Here is a 24,072-nt window from a genome sequence, read left to right as displayed (position 1 = left end):
TACGCAAAAGGGTGGAATGTCCTATTTGTGAAAAGAACTTACAAAAGCACAAGATTTATCTTTGAAAATGGGTATCTTGTTTAAAAACATAGATCATTTTGACAGTTCCAGTTAAACCATTATGAATTTGCAGTTGTACCCATTTTTCTTTCCTTTCTGGGATACCACTAAAGCTGTAGCAATGGGATTGTTTAAAGATATAAGCTCCCAAGAACAAAGATGATACAAAAGGAGACATTGAAAAAAGAAGTTAAGGCATTACAATACAGTTGATGAGAAGTGGATGGAGCTGAATGCTCTCATTTAGTAGAGCACAGAAAGCTGAACTCCTGTTTCTATAGAAGCAGATACCACTTGAGCTTGTCTTGGAAAACTCCAGAAGGGCTCAGAACTTGAAAGCAGAGGGTGCTGCAAGGAGGCAAGGGTCAGGCATGCTGATGAAATCGGGGATGCTGTCTAGGATTTTGTAACTGGAGCAGTTAGACTCGTAGGTCCCTTTCAGTTCATGTAATCAAGGGATTCCTTATCTACTATCTCCATCCCCCTGCTTGACACAAGGAACCAGGGAATCTTGACTAAGAGATGTTAGGCCCACCTCTAAGTGTTGGGAGAGGGGAGGTGATGAGATACATGCTTCCAGAGAATTAGTGACTGAACATCTGCATCTCGAGTGTGGGGTCCACCTATGGCTGCTGTCAGCTGGGCTTAGGCACAGCCACACCTCCACCTAGCCAGAAGCAGAAAGGGACTTCTCACTGAAGCCTCAGAGGAAAGACCTCCAAATTCTACTGAGAATCCTCCCCTCAGTGAAAACACCAGATCCTCACCCATCAGTCTTCGTTGAGAAGCCTTCAGCTGACAAGTTCCACTCATCCATACAGAAGTTTAGTGCTTCACACTTACATATAAGCGGAAGGTGAAGTCAAACCTGCTAATGTGGAAGATAGCGAGACCAAACAAATAGCACTGAGGTTGTCTAGTAAAGCATGGGCAATGCCAGGAGTAGAGTAATATTTTTCTAATCTTTTCTTAAGTTCTTCAGGTGCATGAGAGATGATATAGTGACTATAAAACAGAACAGCATGCAAAACGAAGGAATAATTCACTAAGAGACTTTGGAAATTAAAAGTAGACAAGCCAAGATAAAAATGTCAATAGCTAAGATAAAGCTGCAGAAATCTCCCAGAAAGTGAAACAAAAAGAGATAAAAATAGAAAAAGAAAATATAAGAAAATGAAAATGTCCAACATTCAACTTACTAATAAGATTTTTAAAGAGAGCTAACAGAAAAAAGTGGAGAGAAAAATTTCACAAAGAAAACAAGGCTATTTCTCAGAAGTGAAAGGTATACAGTGCTATGAATGTTTTAAAAAGGAAGAGAAGCTCTTACCATGGTCTATTACCATGAAAATTACCAAAAAAGCTAGAAATAAATAAACAATCCTAAAATGGTTCTGAGAGAATAAAACAGGTCTAATGTAAAGAATGGGATTCTTAGGTGGAGTTAGTAGTAAAGAACTTGCCTGCCAATGCAGTAGACATAAGAGACGTGGGTTTGATCCCCGGGTCAGGAAGGTCCCAAGGAGGCGGGCATGGCAACCCACTCCAGTATTCTTGCCTGGAGAATTCCATGGACAGAGGAGCCTGGCAAGCTACAGTTCATAGGGTCACACAGAGTCGGACACAACTGAAGCAACTTAGCACACACACACCTACAGTGTAAAAAATAGGAAGCAAGAATAGCTTCAAACATCTCAAGCGATGCTGAAATCTAGAAGACAAAGAGGAAATGCCTTTGAAGTTTGGCAGCTAAATTCTTTTAAACCAAGAATCTTGTATAAAGCCAATCTATTATCAGAGGTAAAGGTATGATAAAGGCATTTTTACTATGTAAGGGGCTTCCCAGGTGGCACTAGTGGTAAAGGACCCGCCTGCCAATGCAGGAGACATAACAGACAAGGGTTTGATCCCTGGGTCGGGAAAATCCCCTAGAGAAGGAAAAGGCAACCCACTTCTATTCTTGCCTGCAAAGCTCCATGGACAGAGGAGCCTGGCAGGCCACAGTCCATGGGGTCACAAAGAGCTGGCCATGACTTAGCGACAAAACAACTATGTAAGACTCAGAAGTTTCTCTCCCATTTGCCCTTACTGAGGAATCTACCAAAGGAGATGCTCCAGCAAAACAAGAAGGTAAGCCAAGAAGCCAAAGATCCAGGAAAGAAGGGTTCCTAGACAGGACAAAGCCCCAGCAAAGAAGAGACCTGTGACAAGCACTGGCCTAGACAGCAGTCTATGCAGCCTGGAAAAAGAGGATGGAGAGCTTTAGGACTGAGGTCCCAGGAGCCTAAAAAGGGACTCACATGTTTGAGTATATAGGAAATACTATTGTTAGGCATTTTAAAAGAGACGTTAAAGCATTTGGAAGAAACTAATGAATGGTTCACAGAAAACAAGGTAAATGAAAAAAATCAGTCAGTTATTAATTTCAGGAAGTAATTGAAGGTTGTACAAAAGGGGGCCATGGTGGGTTCAACAGTGAGCAATATGTTGTGATCAAAATATTTTAAATCTTGGCAATTAGTTTAACCAAAAAATGACATAATGGCGAAATGATAGGAGGAAAAAGGGAGTAAGAACTAAGGCCTCATCTGTCATGGCAGGAAAGTTAATAGATGTCAAAAAGATATATCTGGAAATAGCATTATAACCATATTATTTACAAATAACAATACTAAAGGAGAAACAGCTAGAGGAGTTGAGGATGGTCACTCCTGGGAGGTTGGGGTTGAGGATCAAGATGGATGAGGAACAGCTGGTTTTATCATTATGTGGTGTGTTTCTTCACTTGTGTCTGACTCTTTTGTGACCCCATTGACTGTAGACCGCCAGGCTCCTCTGTCCATGGGGATTCTCCAGGTACCAGTACTGGAGTAAGTAGCCATGCCCTCCTCCGGAGGATCTTCCCAACCCAGGGGTCAAACCTGAGTATCTTACGTCTCATTATAGTGCTACCTAAAGTAAAGAATATATAAGAGATGGGAATACCAAGCCACTTTACCTGCCTCCTGAGAAACCTGTATGCAGGTCAAGAAGCAACAGAACCGGACATGGAACAATGGACTGGCTCAAAATTGGGAAAGGAGTACATCAAGGCTGTATATTGTCACCCTGCTTATTTAACTAACATGCAGAGTACATTGTGTGAAATGCTGGGCTCGATGAAGCACAAGCTGGAATCCAGATTGCAGGGAGAAATATCAATAACGAAGAGGAACTAAAGAGCCTCTTGATGAAAGTGAAAGAGGAGAGTGAAAAAGCTGCCTTAAAACTCAACATTTAAAAAACAAAGATCATGGCACCTGGTCCCATCACTTCATTGCAAATAGGTGGGGAAACAATGGAAACAGTGGCAGACTTTATTTTCCTGGGCTCCAAAATCACTGCAGACATAAAATTAAAAGATGCTTGCACCTTAGAAGAAAAGCTATGACCACCCTAGACAGCATGTTAAAAAACAGAGACATTAGCTTGCTGACAGAGGTCCATCTTGTCAAAGCTATGGGTTTTCAAGCAGTCATGTATGGATGTGAGAGTTGTACCATAAAGAAGGCTGAGCACCAAATAATTGATGCTTTTGAACTGTGGTGTTGGAGAGTTCTCTAGAGTTCCTTGGGCTGCAAGGAGATCAAACCAGTCTGTCCTAAAAGTAATCAGTCCTGAATATTCATTGGAAGGACTGATGCTGAAGCTGAAGCTCCAATACTTTGGCCATCTGATGCGAAGAACTGACTTATTAGAAAAGACCCTGATGCTGGGAAAGATTGAAGGCAGGAGGAGAAGGGGGTAGCAGAAGACGAGATGGTTGGATGGCATCAGTGACATGATGGACTTGAGTTTGATCAAGCTCAGAGAGATGGCGAAGGACGGAGAAGCCTGGCATGCTGCAGTTCATGGTGTTGCAAAGATTTGGACATGACTGAGTGACTGAACAATATACATGGATTAAAATTAATTCAAAAGACAAAGTCATAATGGGTATATATTTAAAAGTAGATTTTCCGGTGTGTTGGAAATGGTGGTGGAAGGGGACTGGGAGGCCTTGTTTCTGCCCTGCCCTGTTGCTAACTCACTCTGTGGGCAAATCACCTCCCTCTCCTGGCTCAGCTTCCTCATCTATAACATGAGTCAGCGGCTGGACTTGAAGATGTTTAAAACCCCTTCTCAGCACCAACATTCTGTAATTTGGGGCTTTTCAAAGTATCAGACCAGTAACCAAAGCTATGTTTGGCTTAGGGTTTACAAAAAAATACTTATAAGTACAAAAATTTAAGTCATATGGTGTTTGTTTGAAAGTCTTGTACTGGCCTCACCCACAAGCTTACCCTCTGAGGAAAGTGGACTCAAGCTAGCATTGCCAGAAATAACAAAATTGCATTAAGTTAAATTAAAAAATTTAAAAAGAACACATCCAGTTAAATTCGAATTTCAGATAAACAGTGAATAAGGGAATTCCCTGGTGGTCCAGTGGTTAAGACTCTGCGTTTCCACTGTTGGGGGCATGGGTTTGATCGCTGGTTGGGGAAATAAGATTCCACAAGCTGTGTGGCTGGGGCAAGACAAACAAACAAAAGCAAAAAACCACCTACAAATAATTCTTAGTATAAATAAAGTCCATTCTAAAGGAGATCGATGCTGGGTGTTCATTGGAAGGACTGATGCTAAAGCTGAAACTGCAATACTTTGGCCACCTCATGCGAAGAGTTGGCTCACTGGAAAAGACTCTGATGCTGGGAGGGATTGGGGGCGGGAGGAGAAGGGGACGACAGAGAATGAGGTGGCTGGATGGCATCACCAACTTGATGGAAATGAGTTTGAGTGAACTCCGGGAGTTGCTAATGGACAGGGAGGCCTGGCATGCTGTGATTCATGGGGTCACAAAGAGTTGGTCACGACTGAGTGACTGAACTAAACTGAACTGAAAGAACAAATATTTGTTGTTTATCTGAAATTCAAACTTAACTGGCCCTCGGGGCACCTTCCTCTTCAGTTATCATGTTCCAGTTATGTGACCAGTTACTCTGGAGACAGCAGATTGGGCAAGGACCTGGTGCTTTAATCCAAGAGCCCCCAGACAGGGAGAAACCAGCAGGTTATGAGGAAGCTGGTTCTAAGAACTGTGCCCAGGAAGGGCTCTTTAATACAGAGTGTGGTGTCTCACCAACCAATCCAGTTCTCTCTCTTTCAGCATTTTAAACGTGAGCCCTCCTTCAAAGGGCTGGTAAGCATGCATGAAAGTGTGGGGTGAGGGGACCCAGTACAGAAGGGAAACTGACTCAAGAATGCTGTGGTCTGTTTATGAGTCAGTGTTCTCATAAAGTAGACCGACAACTTCTCTGGTGCAGAAACTGTGCCTCATCCACTCTTGAGTGTCCAGTATGAAGCCTGGCACAGCATGGGCTGAATGAACGTGTGAACAGTGTGCAACCCTGCCCTCTTGCCATATATCATCATTTCAGAGAGATTTGTAGCAAGGCTAGGAGGATGAATGTACAGAGCTGGGGGAGAGAGGTGATTTAATGTGATCACTAACCATTTATTCTCATCCAGGCTCTCTGCCAAGGCCTCTCATTTAAGCCTTGCAGTGGCCCTATGAAATGGTTATGACCCTCATGTTACAGATGAGAAAAACTCAGAGAGGTTGAGTAACTTGCTTAAGGCCACAAAGCTACTTACAGGGGGCCAAGACTAGAACCCAAGTCTGTTTGGCTCCAGAGCCAGTGTTTTCTCCATGGACTCTGCTGCCCATGTGTTAGACAGGAGAATATGGGTGAAATGGTGCTCTGAAGATTGTAAAATAACTGTGAAGTCCATATCATCTGCTCTAACCCCAGCTCTTGCTGTGTTTTCAGGAAATTAGTTACTTCCAGTTTCCGGGAGAGCTCTTGATGAGGATGTTGAAGATGCTGATCCTCCCACTTGTAGTCTCCAGGTGAGGGGCGGGTGTTCGGCTGGGAGGGCTGGGGTGGGGTTTCCTGGCTTCTGTACGGATTCCGTCTGGGCCCTGCTCCTGCGATGGGTGTCTGGACCACAGGCTCTGGATGGCATGGGTGTAGGGTCCTAATGGGGGCAGGCTGTGGCATGGGCTGCTGGAGTCTAGCCCATTCAGTGGCACCCATTGCTTCAGTCCCTTTCAGTGGACATTTTATTGACTTGAGCAAGCGATTTGGAGTCCTAGAAATTGACCTGACTCCAGGGTAGCTCAGGGTCAGGGAGTTCAGGCCCTGTTCCCAGGGAGAGGCTCAAGGTGGTGAACGTAGCGAGGCGTGGGGAAAAGGTGACTTTGGAGATGATCACAAGATGATATCCTGGCTCAGCTGTGTGCTGTACTGGCTGAGGAAACTTGGACAGGTTGTCAGACTCCTCTGAGTCTCAATTTCCTCATCTGTAAAATAAGAATAAAAACACCTACTCCAAAAGGTTGCTGTGAGGACCGTTGGAGGCTATCTATTTGCTAAACGTTTAAGGACTGAGCACAGGCTTTGAGGGCAGACAGGTGGGAGATGAAGCTGGAGGATGGGTTCTTGATCATGAAAGACCTTGAATGCCAGGCTAAGGCATTCAGTCTTTACCCACTAGGGTGAGGGCCAGTGCAAATCCTTGGAGGTCACCTGGTCTCTACCACAGATGTGCTGGTGAGTTTGGCCAAGGCCCTGGTCCTCTCTAGGTCTCGGAATTTTCAGATGTATAATGAGTGGGTGGCTCCAGATGGTGTCCAAGAGCCCTTTGCTCTGAGACCATGGGTTTAGAACTCTCACCTCCTAGGACCTGTGTGCAGGGAGGGAAGTGGACAAGCTTCTGAATCCTGGATTCAGGTGGCTCCTGGATGTAGGGGGCTCTGTCCCCGTGGACAGGGTCATTAGCCTTCTCAGCCTCCCTACTGCTGAGCAGGGAGCCAGCTCCTCTCCCCTGCCCCTTTAGGGTGGCAGAGATAATGGTCCCGCATTATCTAAGAGGCCAGCTAATGGTGTTTTCTGCTGCCTATAGGAGGCCTTGCCAAGCTCAGTTCAGCTGCATGCAGGCAGCATTTGGGTCTCTCAGGACTCAACCTTCAAGGCTCTGCTAAAAGGCCACTTCACCCCAGAAGCCTTCCCTGACTCCTCAACCCTTTTCAGTAATTGCCTCCTCTTCATGCATCTTTTGAGTCATTCACTGAGTCAGGGAATCTGTCAAGGTCACCAATAGCCTCACTATTGCTACATCCAAAGGACACTCTGAGTTCTTGCTCCATGTGACCTGTCCGTAACATTTCACACACTTGATACAATGGTTGGTCACTCTTTCCCTCTTAAAACACTCCTCCCTATGACCTTACACTCTCTAACTTTGTCTGCTCTCTGCCCCTTCATCCCAGTTTCATCCTTCTCTAATCAACCTCTGAATGTTGCAATTTCTCAGGCCTTTTCTCATCTGTCCTCATGGCTTTAACATACCACCTATAAGCCCAGCTTATAGATCTCCCTCCCTGACCTGCCTTCTGAGAATTACCCAAACTACCTACCTGACACGTTGTGTGTGTGTGTGCTCAGTCATGTCCGACTCTTTGAGACCCCGTGGACTGTAGCCCACTAGGTTCCTCTGTCCATGGAATTTCCCAGGCAAGAACACTGGAGCGGGTTGCCATTTCCCGCTCCAGGGAATCTTCCTGACCCAGGGATCAAACCCACATCTCCTGCGTATCCTGTATTGACAGGCAGATTCTTTACCATTGCGCCACCTGGGACATTGCCACTTGATATTTCACGAGGATTTCAATTTAGCATAATCAGCATGAGATTTTACCCTGTAAACCCATACCTTTTCCTGTTTTCTGCTTGTCAGTAAGCGGCAGCTCCACCTACCGAGTTATTCAAGCCTCTGTGTTTATTCTCTTCCCCACCCCAGCTCATCCATCAGCGACTCCAGCTGATTCTTCCCCACAACTAGAACCCATCTTCATCCCCACCACAGGTGCAGACTCCACTGTGACGTCACTGGTCTCCAGGCTTGGGTTTTTGGTCCCCTCCCATCTATTCTCCACCTGGTATCCAGAATGTTCTCATGAAAAGCCCATCCGGCCATGCCATTCATTCACCTAAAACCCTTCAATGGCTCCCATGCATTTAGTATAAACTTCAGATCCTTAACGTAACTAGGAAGCCCTTCAGGGTCCTCCCAGCCTGTGATCCACCTCATCTCGTGCCTCACTCACTCCAGCATCCTGGCCTCTTAGTTTTGTAAGCAAACCAAACCCTCCCCATCTCAGGGTCTCCACACATCTCAGGGCCTCCCTTCTGCCTGGAGCCTGCTTCCCCAACACTTTCCACGTCTTCCCCTTCTTCTTCCTTTGGATCTCAACTTCCAGGTCACCGCCTTAGCAAGGACCTCCCCACCCATCCCCCTTCACTGCCACCATCACTCTCCCCCATCATGCCCTCTTCCTTTTCTTTCTTAGCACTTACTGTGTGTTATTATTCTATATGTATTTCACTAACTTGTTTGTCTTCCACTGGGCTGTACTTTCTGTGAAGGCAGAGGCAATATTCTGTTGTGGTTCCACCCAGGAACTTGTCAAATGCCTGGCGTGCTGTAAGTGCTTATTAATACTTGCTGAGTGGATTAATGAGTTCAACAATTGTGCTTTCTGGCGTGTGGCCCTGTACTGAGTGCTGTAGATGTAGAGATGAATGAGGTTCTGTTCACTAGGAGCTCACAGGCTGTGAGGGAGACCGATGAGGAAATAGACAATTACATGACAGCCAAATAAACATGCTGCTGGAGGAACGCAGGACTCTGTTTTTTTGTTTCCTTTTCCCCAGTTGTATAGCAATATTATGGGGCATCTTCATCACCCTTTGTTGTTGACCTGACTCACTGCGAGTGTGGCCTCTTACTCATAAGAGAAACACTTCAAATGAAGTGGCCCTTGCTGGAGTCAGGCAGACCTGCCAGGGTTCACATCCTGGCTGTGCCATTTCCTAGCTGTGTGACTTTGGGGAAGTTATTTAACTGACCTAGGTCCTAGGCCAGTTTCTGCCACAAATCACCATGTGATCTTGGGGCAGGCTGGTTTACCTGGGCCTCAGTTTACCCAGGATACCAGTGATTTTAGGCCCATCCAGCTCTCTGAGTCCTGGCTCTCAAAGGCCTGGTCTCACACCACCAGACTCAAGCACTCTCTCTTGGCTGAAAGTGGAATGTGGTATTAACTTGAGAAAAACCAGTGCGTGTTTATATGTTTCATGTGTTTATATTATATAGTTTGGGCTGGTGCAGAGCAACCATGTCACTGAAAAATGAAAGTGCTTTAAAACTTTCCTATTAAGGGAGAATTAAACCTTCTTGGGAGAAAATGACACATTTCTGAGCCCCTAACTGCTCCACCCCTGAGCCTGTCTTCCTTTAGCTTCAACTGGTCTGTAATCCATCTGTCCATCCATCACCCACGGTTCCCTGAGCTCTTGCTCTTGGCCAGCCCAGGGCCAGGCATTTCTGTCCTCAAGGAGCAGCCACTCTGGTTTGGGGCTTGTCACTCAGGTCAGAGCAAAATCACCAAAGCTGCTTTGAAAATTCAACTGTCAGGCCTCATTCCTGGCTTGCTGAACCAGAACTGCCAAATGGCCCAAACAGGTTTGTTTTAAAACCTCCACAAGTGTTCTAATGGTTTGAAAAGAGACCCTGATGACTTGGGATCAGAACTTCTGGCTGGATAGCTAAAGATCCTGGCTTGAGGGCTGTTGCTCTTCAGTTCCCGGGCCTCAAAGCTGTACCCTCAGGAGACAGAGGCTTCCTGCCGTGTAAATTGCTCCTGGGCAGTGTGAGGATACACATCAAGGCATATTTGCTTCAGTTCCAGTAATCGAAGTCGGGGTCCCAAAGCCTGGCACCCGTTCCCCTCTTCCTGGAGACTCTGCCTCCCTTCCCTATACCAAACCCCTGGCATCAGGCTGGTCCACTTGTTAGTTTCTAAGCATGCCACATACCACCTCTGGTCAGGCTGCTCCCCTCCCATGAATGCCCTCTTTACCTCTTAAGTAAGTCCCGCTCTCTGTACACAAGGGCATGGATCACTAGGGGTCGCCTTAGGGTGTATCCACCTGTTTTCTGTCTCCATACCTTCCTTCTCTCTACCCCTTCAAGACCAGCCAGAAATCCTACCCTCCTTGTCTTTAAAAGTCATCTCCACTCATGCCCTGTTCCTGCAGTGGGGTTGGGTGAAGCTGCTGCCCAGCTTCTGGTCCTAGTGGCTCATCAAGGAATTTCTTCTGAACGTGGACAATCTCCTTACCATGAAAAGGATCCCGAAGAATATGAATTCGTCTCTCTCTCAGGGACATCACGGGGTCTGGTACATCGTATGTGCCTAAGAAATGCTTTTTAAATGAACAAAGAGCAATGAATGGAAGGAAGTTGAAGCAGAATTCAGGCAAGGTTTATGACCAACATTTGAACTGACCCTTGGACAATGATTCGGAGTTATCTTTTTAAAATGGTTTGCACTTTAAAAAGTTACATAAGCAAATTATAAACACCGTGGATAACAACAAAAAATCCTATCATTCCACATCCCTAATTCTGCCCCTGTTCTTTTTCCTGAAAATGTTTGTTCTTGTCATTCTTAGTAGTGAATTCACTAGGCCCAGGGTGTGGTCCTTGGCTTACCGATTCAGAAACTCGACCTCATCTCAGCCCTTGAACCAGTCGTCCTTGTCCTCTGATACAGGCAAGAGGCAACCAAATCAACCAAATGTCCATTTGTTCTTCCACAGAGATAAATACAATTGCCAAGGAGGACAAATGCACACAGCTTCTGGCCACAACATTTCTCCCTATAGGCTCATCACCTGGGGACCTCACTGGTGAAATCTGTTTGCTGGCAGGACAATTATTGAGTGGTGTAACCAGTATGAGTCTAGGTTTGCCATTTTTAGTTTTCAGGGCCCAGGGGGTGGAGTTCCTTCCTACGTGCATTTAAATTTAGTAAATTCAATCACATGTGGTATAAAAAAGAGAGAGAAGGAGAGAAATGGCTTGAAAGGAGAAAAATGGTTTTCCCCATTCAAAGAGCTATGTCCTGGGTGCCTGTACCCTGGGAGAGCTGGGTCCGATTCACCCTAAGCCAGTCTCAGTTCCTGCGTGTCTTACAGAGTGAGCATCTCCCCACATGGGTGTGGGGGTTCTAGGCCATGAAGAGAGGATTTTAAGGTTTCTTTTTTCACATCATGGCCTCCAAGTGAATGCTGTCTGCTTCAGCTGGTGATCACCTAAAGAAACAGCAACCCAAAACTGGGAGGAAAATGGTCTTGAATTAAAGTATATACCTCCTAAACTTTATGAACAATTTAAGGGATCTTCAAGGGCAAATTTAATTATGAGTGGTTTTTGCTTTATGTACTGACTTGAGGACTGAATATGCACAAGCAGGAAGCCCATTTTCTTCTTCTTGAGGCCTGAACCCATTGGCCAAGATCAGCTTATAAGTATTAAAGTAAGTATAATAAGTATTAAAGAGAACTGGAACATCTGATCTTGCCACTAGCCCTGTTGCTCTGGTTCCTTCCACATAGTGTCACTGTTGAGCACAGGTCCTGCATGGATTGGTTCAAGCCTAAACATGGCCCTTTGCTGGTACCTGTACCTGCTCAAGCCACAGGGATACTCAGTTCTGGCTCCTAGGTCATACCAGAGAGCTCAATCGTGGTTCTTCAAAACAACTTCAGTCATACTCTGAGATTAGCTCACTGCGGTTGAGCCCTGAATCCATTCTGCCCCATGGCGAGTTAGGCCTGGAGGTCTTTAGTGCTGACAGACCTTGGTCATGGGCACCCTAGTAAACCCTGATTCTAACTTCAGATTGCAAGAAGCAGGGGTTGGGGTCTTAGTCTCTTTTCTCTCAGAAGGCCCCTGAGCCTCTCGTGCAAATTAGTGCCCCTTTCCATAACTCTGCAGATCTTAAGGTCTCAAGGAGGGGCACTTCCAACAAACTGCAAGTCTCTCTCCCTTCCCCTGCACAATGTGTGCCTTCTTGCCTTACAATTGCCACGTGAAAAATTCTTCTAAAAACGAACTCAACTGCAAGGAACACAGAAGCCTCAGACAAAATTCAGAAAGCTCTGCCTCATGTTACATTGGCATAGGAACTAGTAGTCTGATGGTTAGCACCTGCCATGGCACTGTATTTGGACGGTGCTAAGGGCCTTACCACTGTCTGCTGTCTTCTCTGTGCTCCATTGCTGACTGATTCCATGCTAATTATGCCTTCTTTCATTAGAAAAGTCAAGCCTTTGGAGCCTTCCTCTCCCATTTTCTCCCTGTAATATCACTTGTTGTTACCCTGATCCTTTTTGCTTTACATTTATGATTTAACCCAATTTACATTTATGGTTTAACCCAAAGAATACTGGCAACTTTCTGTTCCTTTATGTTCTTGGAAGATACCTCACTGCTGTGCTGAGATTAGTCATTCTATCATGTTGGACTCTTTGTGACCCCGTGGACTATAGCCTGCCAGGCTCCTCTGTCCTTGGGGATTCTCCAGGCAAGAATACTGGGGTGGGTTGCCATGCCCTCCTTCAGGGTATCTTCCCAACCCAGGGATCAAATCCGGTTCTCCGGTATTGCAGGCAGATTCTTCACTGTCTGAGCCATGAAGGAAGCCCTCAGATTTACCCCAACATCTGTTATTTACCACACTCTTCACCTGGACCATTAAATAGGCACAATGCTATCTGCAAACTTACAAAGAAGCTCCCAGCAGGTGCTATGGGGGAGGGGGAACATTTTGGCCCCAGTGAGGCTGGACTTTGCTTCTAATGTCGGGAGGTCATCTAAGCCTTGTTTTCACACATCCCCAGACAAGAGTGATGCAAGGAACCCGGGGTGGGTCAAATCAGCATCTGGATTTGGGCCTCCAAATCTCCACTTGCTCTTTGCCAGACTCTCCTCTCCCCTCATTCTTCAACGTCTTAAACCAGGCGTCACTCAAGGAAAACTGAGTCCATGTGTTTGTGACTCACCGCTGATGAGCATGGCAGAATGCTTTGTTCGCTCCACATCGTAGCGGAGAACTCCACGGGTGTGTGGGTTAGGACGTGGACGTGTGCTGTAGGTCTTTACACGTGTGTACTGTGTGAGTGTATGCGTGCGCATGTATATGTATTGCTTTTCTATTGTAAGAATTTTAGACTGATTTTTCTCAGATTGAGGAAGTCTTGTTTGGCCAAAGAAACTCAACCCTCCCTTCTCCCCCTTCCTGAGGAACTCTAGTTTGGCAGACAACTCCCAAACACCCACGTTCTAACTTACTGGAGATGGTCCTGGGCCAAGCCGCCATTGAAGTCTGGCTGGAGAGCCAGTCTTCAGGGGGCAGTTGCCCAGGGCGTCCCAGGGTAGACAGTCAGTGGGAAGGGAGGCAGGAGGAATGGGCAGCCTGCACTTCTGAACTCTAGCCCACAAGCCATGGGGCAACTGTTCTTAGCAGAGCTCTGCTGACCTCTCTGATGGGAGCCCTGGGATCACTCTTTGGCCCTCTTGCCCAGTCAGCTGATCACCTTACTCATCAGGAGGGGAAACAAAGCCCAGCTGTGGGCTACGGGTGGGGTCAGATCAACAGCTTGGTGACTCCGAAAAACTTCCAGATTTTATCACCCATCACAGACTCCCAAGCTCTTTCCCCCTTCCAGTTAGAGAATTCCTACTCATTCTTCAAGGATCTTTTCAGCAGTCACCTCCTATGGGAACACTAGCCTGATTCCCAGGCTGGGCTAGACCCCTGCTCTGGCCTCTCTCAACCCAACCACGCCCCAGGGCTTTGTGATGTCCAGCCTGCAGGTCTCTCCACCCACCTGAGGACCACAAACCCTCCTCCTTCCTTTTTAGGAGCCCACGGCACGCAGAGCAAGTGTTCAACATGGGGCATTCTGGGGACCTTTGTGAGTCTGGGGAGGTGGGTGAGGTCTTGAAAAAGCTCCTGCTACTCTCCTCTGTGGACAACCACTGTATGGGGAGGGAAATTCGAGAGCCTGGGGCAGGTGGGCCCAGCTGGACTAGACACTAGCCGCCCCTCTGGGAGAGGGAGGGAGGTAGGGGACCTGTGTTCCCGTATCCTCTGGGTGGGTGCTTTTTCTCCCTCCTAACCATGGCATGGGGGCGCTGGTCATAATCAGTTATGACGGGTGTCCCAGGAAAGCTGTTCCTAATGGTGGAGGTGACTACCTGAGACCATAGAGCCGAGTCACGGTCACCTGTGGGAACCCTGGCTCCCTCCACCTGACATTCTTTGCTTCGCCGAAAATAAAGGGGTAGGGGACTGGAAACTGGATGGACCCTTAATGTTCCTGGGAATGCAGCCTTCCCAGTGCAAAGTGGTTGAGACTGACATATGGTCAGACATGAACTCTCGAGGGCTGCAACTGCAGCTTCTCCAACTTTTGCTTTTGACCAAGTTCAAGCTGGTTATTTGCAAGTTCCCAATCCATCCCCTTCTTGTGGCCAGGGGCCTGGGAAGGGGGACCTGCAGAAGGCAGGTGCGGACACAGCAGCATCCCCCCAGATCCATGCCTGTCTCCTTGCCACCCCTACTCCCCCACTCTCACCCCGCCTCCCACACTCTGAGCCCTGAACTTTGTCCCCACCTTCCCACCCACCCTGGTCCCATGGAATCTACAGTGGAACCAAAGAGGTTTGGTCTGCGTGGCTCCAGGGGGTCAGGGATGGGCTCAGTGCAGAAATTCTCTTCCCTGGAGGCAGATGTCATACTAATAAGTATAACTAGCCCACAGTGTAGGTAGTGAGTTCTCTGTCCTCTGAGGTATGCAAGAAAAGATGGTAGAGTAATACCCACCCTTGGGAAGGGGGTGCTGGAGCTAGAAGACCTAGACCTTAACCAAGTGGGAGCCTAGGCATCCCGCCTTAGGTCTCAGAAGAAGTTTGGCTTGAGGGTGGGGGTGTGGCCAGGACAGCTGGGAAGTGTAATTCAGTGCTAACGTGGCACTTGCTGTCAGCTGCCGGGCCTATGGTCTGCTCAGGGGAAGGAAAAAGATCTGAGTACTTGGTAGGGCTGACGGGACTCCCACGGACCCCAGGATGCCTCCACCTGTTGCCTATTGGGTGAACTGCCTGCAGCTGCACCCAGGGGCCAGCTTAGTAGAGCTTCGCTGACTAGGTCAGCCGAGGCCAGAACCCAAGTACTTGGCTTCTTCCTGTCTTTAACTTCCCAGTGCAGGATGTTGTGATTGTGGATGTTGTCATGCTGGTAAACCAAATCTACTTACTAGTTCAAATCTACTTACTCGCTATGTGATTTGAGCAAGTTGCTTGCACACCTCCAGTGACTAGGAGCTCACTACTTCTCAAGGAGGTCCCTTCCAGGGCAGGACAGATGTTTCTAGAAAGTTATTCCTGGGGCTGAGCTGAGCTCTGCTTCCCCATGGCTTTTCCCATGAATCCCAGTGTTTCCCGGGTCTTCTCTGCTGTGCTCCAGGCTGGCATCACTGTCCCCCACCACCTACCCCAGCTGCCCTCTCTGGGACACACACCTCCCTCCTTTGTCCCTTTTCCAGTGGGTCTCAACGTCAAGGGCAGGTCTGTAGCCTCTTCAGCAAGCCCTCCAGGCTTCTAGCTACACAGGCTGCCCTTCAGCTGCCTCATTCCCCAGTGACTCACCAAGCTGGCAGCAAACAAACCCCCCACATCCCCTTTCCGCATGCTGCTGCTGGGGCTCAGCCCTCCTCTGCCCCACTGTTTCTGCTCTCTGGGATGTTGAAGCCAAGTATAGCTCTGCATGTGTCCATGTTCATCTTCATCATGTCAGTCTAAACTAGCCTGAGTTCTGTTTAGTTCCAACTCCCTCATCCAGCACATTGGCTGTTCCTCCCAGCTTCCCATCCTCCTCAAATCTGATCCACATGCTGTCAGCGCCCTTGGCCAAGCCATTGATAAAAACAACCGGGAAGGAGAGGGCTAAAGGGAGAGCTCCGGAGACCCTCCCAGGTTCTCAGCACTCAGAAGAGGGCTCTGCCTGTGATAATCATGCTCAGGGTTCTCAGGAGACCCTGTGCCAACTACCTCAATGTCACGGACACACAGTGCCAGGGGTACTTTGCTAAACCTGGCAAGGGAAATGAGGCTGGTCCTGGTGACTTGTTCTCCAGAACCCACCGTGGGTGCTCATGGTCATCAGAGCTCAGAAGTCACCCCCTATCACAATCTTGTCTAGAATTTCACCCTGGCTTAACACACACACACACGCACACACCAGCAAACCTGCACCCAGGCCAGGCCAGGCCCTGAGCTCTTGGGACCTAGAACTGAGCCAGATACTGCCCTTCCCTAGAGGAGCTCATGGTCTGCTTGGGCAGGTGGCCATGGAACATTCGATGACAGCACAGAGATATGCTAGTGATTGGAATGTGTTGACTACTTGCTATGTACCAGGCACTATTCTAAACCTAGACCAACCCTCACAGTAAACTATCACTATCCCCATTTTGGAGAAGGAAATAGCAGCCCACTTCAGTATTGCTGGCTGGAAAATTTCATGGACAGAGGAGCCGGGTGGGCTACAGTCCCTGGGGTCACAGAGTCGGTGACTGAGCACATCCCTGTTTTATCATCCAGTGGGAACTGAGGCGCACAGAGGCTCAGGAACTTGCCCAAGCCTCCCACACAGTGAGGGCTGTGTGCAGGCAACCAGGAGCTGCCTGGCCTGGTCTGGAGGGCTCAGGAGGCCCTCAGAAGGAGGAGGTGCCTGAGTGGAGACTGGAAAAATGGGCGACAGCAGGAAAGAACCAGAAAAAAAGCAAGGAGGGCAGGGGCAAGATAACAGCGTTCCCTCACTGTTCCCTGCTTCACTCAGCAGGTGTTCCTGCCAGCCTGCCCAGTGCCAGAGCTGGGTGGTCCCTGGGGATTCAGAAGTGAGTGTGCCAGCGGTGTGCCCTGGAACAAACTGGGAAGTACAGGGTGCCCTGGGGAAGTGAATGAGATGGCCATAATCAGGGAAGGCTTTCCAGAGGAAGTGAGGTCTGAGCTGAACTTGGAAAGGGCAAATGGAAACTGGTTGGGTTGGAGAGATGTGCGTGGGGTGGGGTAGGGGGTACCAGGCTTAAGGAATAGCCAGCGCAAAGGTGATTCAAGGAGCAGCAGTAGAACGGGGTGGCCGGAGAGGTGCCAGTGAGGAGAAGAATGATTCTAAGGCCTTGAAGGAGTGTGGACAGTTCCTGAGGGCCAAAGGGAGCCACCATGGACTTCTAACAGGGCAGGACGCCCAGCAGTCTGAGCAGTCTGTCCTCCCTCCGCAGTGAAGTGTGCAGGGAGCAGTGGGTACCTCTTCTGGTTATATAGGGTCACAATACTCACCTCAGGGGTGTGCATGAGAACAGATGAGGGTCAGCAGCAGCATTTTTTTCCCTCCTGGAGGAGCCTGGCAACAGCACCTCCCTTTCCCTACCCTTGCAAGTGGAGCAATTACCAGATTACCAGATTGCAATAGGCTGGGCCCAGGGGCCAGCCAGCTCCCCAATCACATCAATCTCTTGAAACACAATCCCAGGTCCGGCAGGGTGGCCAGATGGCTTAGGAGAGAGTCCCAAACTTTTGGGCTTCCTGAAGCTCTTCCCAGGGCCCTTGAGGATGTGGGGGGTTCCCAGGAGCACTACCATTCTGGGAGCTGGGAAAGCAAATTTACCTAGTCTTTCCTCACTATAAATCACAGAGCCAGAAGCAATATTTGAGGTCAACCTCATGGAATCTCTCACTAAGTCTGGAAGCCTTGATCTAGCATTCCAACAGGTGGCCACCCAGCCTCCACTTGGATACCTCCAAAGATGGGGAGCTCACTACCACAAATCTGAGGGCAACTGGCCACGGGGCAGGTCTCTGAGACCTGAGAACTCTGAGAGCTGAACTAAAGAGGTATTACATGAACTCAATCACACTAAAATTATGATTAGCCAAATCTGGAAGGCCTTTTACTTCCATAGGAGTTAAACCAGATCTGTACCATGGGGAGTCACTGTGGGAGAAGGGAAACCCCACAGGGTTGAACCCCAAACCCCTGTCTCAATTTTAACTCTACAACTGACCAGCTGGGCAGCTTGGTTAATCATCTCCACCCCCTATTTTTCTTATCTGTAGCTTAAACTGTGCAGCCCAATAATGCAGTCCCTAGTCATAAGTGACTGTTGAACCTTTGAAATGTGGCTAAGTGCAACAGAAAAACTGAACTTCTTGTTTTTAATTGATTTAAATTAAAAATTTAAAACCAGAAGTAGTTTTTCTAAGCTTTTTCTATTGATTACACATTGAAATGATAATATTTTGCATATATTGGATTAAAATATTAAAGTTAATTCTACCAAAATGAACATCACCTGTTTCTTTTGACTTTTTTCTTTTTTTACTGTGACTACTAAAATATTTACCATTACAGAGTGGTTCACCTTATCATCCCACCAGGCAACACTGACACAGGAGATTAAGGATCCAGTGAGTAGCTGTTCAGGTGTTTGGGGACAGTTAAAGCCCGGACAAATTATGGTCTATGTGGCTGCTGGTACTTGCAGTTGTGTTTTTCATCACACAAGCAAGACATGCTCATTCTAGAAATAATAGAGAATGTGGAAAAACAATAAAAACAGAACAGAAATTGCCCATAATCCCACCACCCAAAGATAGCTACTGGTAAATTTTCTCATTTTTTTCCCTGTGCATGACCATGTGACCTAACACTCCATGCAGACCACCCCACCCCAGCCTGTAGGTTCTCAGAAAGGCCACTTTAATGGCTTGGCCCCGAAGTCTACACCTCAAGGAGCCCCCTCCAGCTGAATGGCAGGACCTTGAACTTCCTTTTCTGTGACTGTGAGTTCCAGGAGTGGCCGCTGTCTCCTGTGAAATCCAGGCCCTCCCGCACTCAGCTCCTACTCTCCTCGGCCTCTGCCATCACTTGTGGTCACCCCAGTACTGCTGGCACCAGCCTGGAGAGGGGAGACAAGGGTCTTTGCTGATACACTGTCAGCCTGGGGAGGGGAGGCGAAGGTCTGCTCTGTCATACTGTCAGCCTGGGGAGGGGAGGGGAGGGGAGGGTCTGCTCTGTCACATGGTCAGCAGTTCACCACAGCTGCTCCCACTTCTCTTCAGCCAGTAGGGAAAACTTTTCCATGCTAGGGGCTGGGAGCGCGACTCCAGAGCGGAATCACTTGTGTCCCGGGTGAAGGAATTCTTTCCATTTTATCCATTAGCCTTCTCCTCTCCAGAGCCCCCATGTCAGGGATCCCCTTTGGCTGTCTCTAGAACTGGCATTCCTTTTCTTACCACATCTGGTCTGTTCCTGAGAGGGCACTAACCCCGTGTGAGACTTCTTCTTCCTCGGGGTGACCTACTGAGGGGCCCTTGCTTCCTTCTGTGATCTGATTTTCACCTATACTCCTCGCCTGCACAATCCCTCAAGCACATCTATGTTTATCTGTACCACAGAAGCTCCAGGGCATCCTGTAGAGACGTAAACTATCTCATACTTTGCTTTCCCCACTTGACATTAAATAGGAACATGTTTCCAATGAAACCATCACTTCTAATGGCTTCATAGAACCCTATTGCATGGATAGGTTGTACCTTTTAATCTACTCTGCCTCAGTGATTTAAGATGGCCCCATGTTTTTGCTCTTACAAATACTACTTCCCTATAGACTTCGATTACTTTCATATTCTCAGACCTCAGGAATGTTTAGCTTTCCCTTTTCAGACTTCCAGCAAATCCTACTAGATGTGCTGTTAACCCCTACCCTCCTCTGTGTTCTCCTTGGGCTGGCACTCAAGGCCACTCCCACACCTACGCTTAGTCCATCTCTTCTGCCCCGCATGTCACCCAACCTAAAATATGACCTGAGCTCTGGCCACACTAAGCACCACGGTGTCCCCACACTTTCCAGCCTCTCGGCCTCCCCGTTGGCTTCTGGTGTCCCACTGCCTGGCACCTCTGCCCCCATCTCCAGATCTTGTTCATCTTCCTGTGCCCTCTCCTCCAGGTAGCCCTTCCTTATTTCTCCTAGCTGGAAGTGATCCCTCCCTCCTCCAAATGAAGACAGCATGTCCTTGTCCCCTCCCTTGTGGTACTGATGCAAACATCATGTTTTTGAGTCCACTTCTGTCTCGAGTATCCAGGTCTGTCTTGTTCCCCACCCCCCTGCCAGAGCGGGAGCTGCTTGAGGGACTGTTCTGATTTCTTTCTGTGGGCACAGGGCATGGCACAGAGTGGACATGCACTGCTGCTGCTGCTAAGTCGCTTCAGTCGCGTCCAACTCTGTGCGACCCCATAGACCCCTGGGATTCTCCAGGCAAGAACACTGGAGTGGGTTGCCATTTCCTTCTCCAATGCATGAAAGTGAAAAGTGAAAGTGAAGTCGCTCAGTCGTGTCCAACTCATCGTGACCCCATGGACTGCAGCCCACCAGGCTCCTCTGTCCATGGGATTTTCCAGGCAAGAGTGCTAGAGTGGGTTGCCGTTGCCTTCTCCGGGGACATGCACTAAAGGACTACATAACTCCATGGGTGAAAGAGGACAGGCCTGGAGTGAGGGGCTGAGTTCTGGTCCAGCCAGCCACTAGTGTCCTGGCTCAGGGCCAGGGCTTCCCTATGGCCTGCAGTAGTTGGACTTGGCTCTGGGGAAGTCTGCTACGGTCAGAGGCCCATTTGGCCCTGGGCTGATGTGCTGGCCCTCATCTGGGGATAATCTCTCTCATGGATAATGTTGCAGGGTGGCCCCTCATTTCTCCATTCAATCTCATTACCAGCCCTTCAGGATTCACACTAAAGACCCACCCTAAGCGCATCACTAACATATGGTATCTTGGCAGACAGACATGAATGGAGACTAAATACTGACTCATCATTCACTCCTTCACTCAGCAGACGACACTCTAGCAGTTCTGGAGTGTGGGTTCTGGCTCCACAGGCCCAGCATTGAATCAGACCCAGGCTCAGCCCTGGAGGTGCTTTCAGTAAATAGTCGACAGCTTAGTGAGGTGGGACTGGGACAGCACAGGGATAGTGGGATCCCAGCAAAGGGGTCTTACCCCTGTTTGATGGTCAAGGAAGGCTTCCTGGAGGAAGAGACCTTTAAATTTGTCTTAAAAGAGGAGTGGGCCTTTGCTACAGCAAAGAGCAGGATACTCACAGGCAGCAGTTACAGCCAGCGTGGGGGAGAGGCTTTCTGTGCTCAGCTCTGATGCTAGATGATGCCTGCTGCAGTCTAATGATAAGAGGAGGTGGATGGGAAGGGATTATCTGCTCTTGTTTACATGATTAAAACCAGACAAATACTTCCTTTATCTGAAAGAATGAAAGGGCTTTGGGGAAAAATCCTTTTGGCAGCAAAGCAAAGTGCAAGCATCTCCTTAACTGACCTCACCTGCTCCCCCCACACCCCCAACCTCGCCCCACCCCCCTCACCCGCCCCAACAGCCATGAGAAGAATAGCTCCAGGGTTGACTTGCCCTGGTGGGTGGCAGGCAGAGGTGGGGAGGAGCCAAGAGAAATGAGACCCACAAGACCCTTCTCACAACCTCCCACGTGGAGAGTCTGGGCCAGGGCACTAACCCAAGCCAGCCACAGGGTGGCGCCTCTCGGGGAAACTCTAACCATGCTCCATTTTATAGATGCAGCTCCTGACGTCCAAAGACGGATGCCTGGGTCACAGAGCCAGATCACCAACTCCCAGCCCACGGCTCTAACTCACTCCCTCGTTCACTCTCAGTCATGAGTTCATTCAAAAGCCTGCATTAACCACCTGCCTGGGGCAGCACCGAAAACTCAGGCTGGGCACGAAGGACACACAGAGAAATCAGACCTGCCCCTGTGCTCACATGTCCTCAATCTGATGAGAGAGACAGACAGTGACAACCAGGGTCATGACACAGGAGCCCAGGAGTTGTGCGGACTCTCCCCCATGGGGTCCTAACTCTGGGGGAGGGGCAGGTTGTCCAAAGAGATTTCACTCAAGAGCTGGCACTGAGCTTGGTCTCATCTGCAGGGTAGAGTTGGGCAACTGAAGGGAGCTGCTAAGAGGATAGAAAGCAAAAGAAAGAGCGTGTGGAAAAGTCTAGAAGTGTGAATGGGCTTGGCTGATGACACTGGGCAAGGGGACAAGAGCAGACGGAGGCTCGATGGAGCCAGGGGATTAGGGGTGGGAGGATCCCCATGCCTGCTCATTCCCAGGAGCTCTGCGAGGGTGCCGGGCAGAGCAAGGAGGGGGTGAGAGTGGGTGCGCCTGAGTGCTTGGCCTGCCCACCCACAGACGCTGACACCCACCGCTCTCCCAGCTTGATGTCCGGCCTCGCCTCGCTGGATGCCAAGACCTCCAGCCGCCTGGGCATCCTCACCGTGGCGTACTACCTGTGGACCACCTTCGTGGCGGTCATCGTGGGCATCATCATGGTCTCCATCATCCATCCGGGTGGCGCAGCCCAGAAGGAGACGACTGAGCAGAGTGGGAAGCCCATCATGAGCTCAGCCGACCCCCTGCTGGACCTCATTCGGTAACCCCCGCGGCTAGCACCCTACTTGGGAATGCCACACCCGGCTGACTCCACAGGCCCAGCCCTGCCTGTCACCCAAGGAGCAGGAGAGGGGGTGGGGACGGGTGCTCAGGGTCTTCTCTTGATCACTCGTGGTCACAAAGGGTCAGCCACAGAGGCCACACTCTGTCCCCTCCACGCCATGCTCCCCGCGGGCTCACACTGGACTGTCCACCCCCATCAGGACGGGATGAGCAGGCAGGCAAAGGGGATGCAGTAAGGACATTCCTCAGGAAGGCAACAGCTGCACAAAAGTCCTGAGCTGGGTGTAGAGCTGAGGGAGGAGTCATAGGCCATTCTGGGTCCTGAGGTGTAAAGAGGGAAGTGGACAGTCATTGTTGGAGAAGTCGGTTGGGGCCACACCATGAAAAGCATTGGGAACCAGAATAAAAATCTCATTTTATCCTAAAGGCCACAGGAAATGGGTTTTAGACATAGGAGTGCCATGATCCAATTCAGAAGGCTTACTCTGTCCACCAGGGTGCTGGTGGATAGGATTGGGGATGCACGACCAGAGAGGAAGACAGAGGAAGGGACAGGACCAGGGTGGTAGCCACGGGCCTGGGGTAAGGAGGAAGACTGAAGGCCGCGCAGGAGGTAAAATCACAGGAGACGGCAAGATGGGGGGAGAAGTGGAGGAGGTGGGGCTGCTGATTTCAAGGGCATGAAGGTGCCTGGTCTGGGCACCTGAGTGGACAGCAGCATGGTCACCAGGCCAGAGGACAGTGTGGAGCAGGTGTGGATCTCCTGGGGGAGGTGTCACCTGGTGGTTGGCTGCTGGATCTGAATCCTGTGGGGAGTCTGAGCCAGAGATGGAGGTTGGGAGAACAGCGGATAGAGGCCTTAAAAAGACCCCCCAATGGCAAAGTGGTCTCCCAGGACAGTGTGGGTATGGACAGCAGGGCTGGGACTGAGCCCGAGGAAGCACCACATTGGAAATTGGGTTCAATAGGGTATCCCATTAAACTTGCTCTGTGGACTTCTTCTGGTCCCTCCCATTTTCTTGCCAATTTCAAATATAAGAAATCCAGTCCAGGACTTGCCTGGAAGTCCAGTGGTTAAGACTCCCCACCGCCAATGCAGTCCCCATCCCTGGATGGGGAAATAAGATCCCACGTGACACACTATACAACCAAAAAAAAAAAAAACAAACTCGTAAGAAATCCAGTCCAACCTAAGAGTAAAACTCCAAACTCATTCTATTTAAAACAGATCCTGTACTAGCCTTTTGCTGATTCAGACGTGGAAATTGGAGTGAGGAAGAAGGTCATAGCAGGTTTTTCCTTCTTTCTTGCTCCATCTACTTCCCTGTTGCTAGCTCTGGGGCTGCACAGCAGAGAGGGAGAGGGGTGGCTAGCAAAGTCCTCCTTCACTGGAAGTGGAGGGAGCTGGGGTGGGGGGTCCCTGATTATATTTCTTCAGGGCAGCCTTTGTGAGCTCTTTGGTGCCCCTCCTATCACTGGTG

At 49.1% G+C, this 24,072-nt stretch overlaps 1 protein-coding gene across 3 annotated transcripts in view; it reads left to right on the top strand.

The window, feature by feature from the left end:
* The window catches only part of SLC1A7 (solute carrier family 1 member 7), a 59,103-nt gene that overhangs the window by 10,022 nt on the left and 25,009 nt on the right, over nucleotides 1-24,072 (top strand). Inside the window, exons 2-3 of one of the 3 annotated variants that reach the window (XM_055401332.2) lie at nucleotides 5,910-5,989; nucleotides 22,353-22,568. In XM_055401332.2, the coding sequence (XP_055257307.2) occupies nucleotides 5,910-5,989; nucleotides 22,353-22,568 (296 nt within the window). Of the gene's footprint in view, nucleotides 1-5,909; nucleotides 5,990-22,327; nucleotides 22,569-24,072 lie in introns of all 3 variants that reach the window. The other 2 variants (XM_055401333.2, XM_055401334.2) reach the window with 2 other exon arrangements.

The sequence above is a fragment of the Moschus berezovskii genome, chromosome 4 (genome assembly GCF_049115385.1).
Source record: "Moschus berezovskii isolate FMDL1 chromosome 4, NW_MosBer_1.0, whole genome shotgun sequence".
Taxonomy (NCBI): domain Eukaryota; kingdom Metazoa; phylum Chordata; class Mammalia; order Artiodactyla; family Moschidae; genus Moschus; species Moschus berezovskii.
Note: the sequence above shows the minus strand (reverse complement) of the source record. Positions and strands in the feature narration are given on the sequence as shown.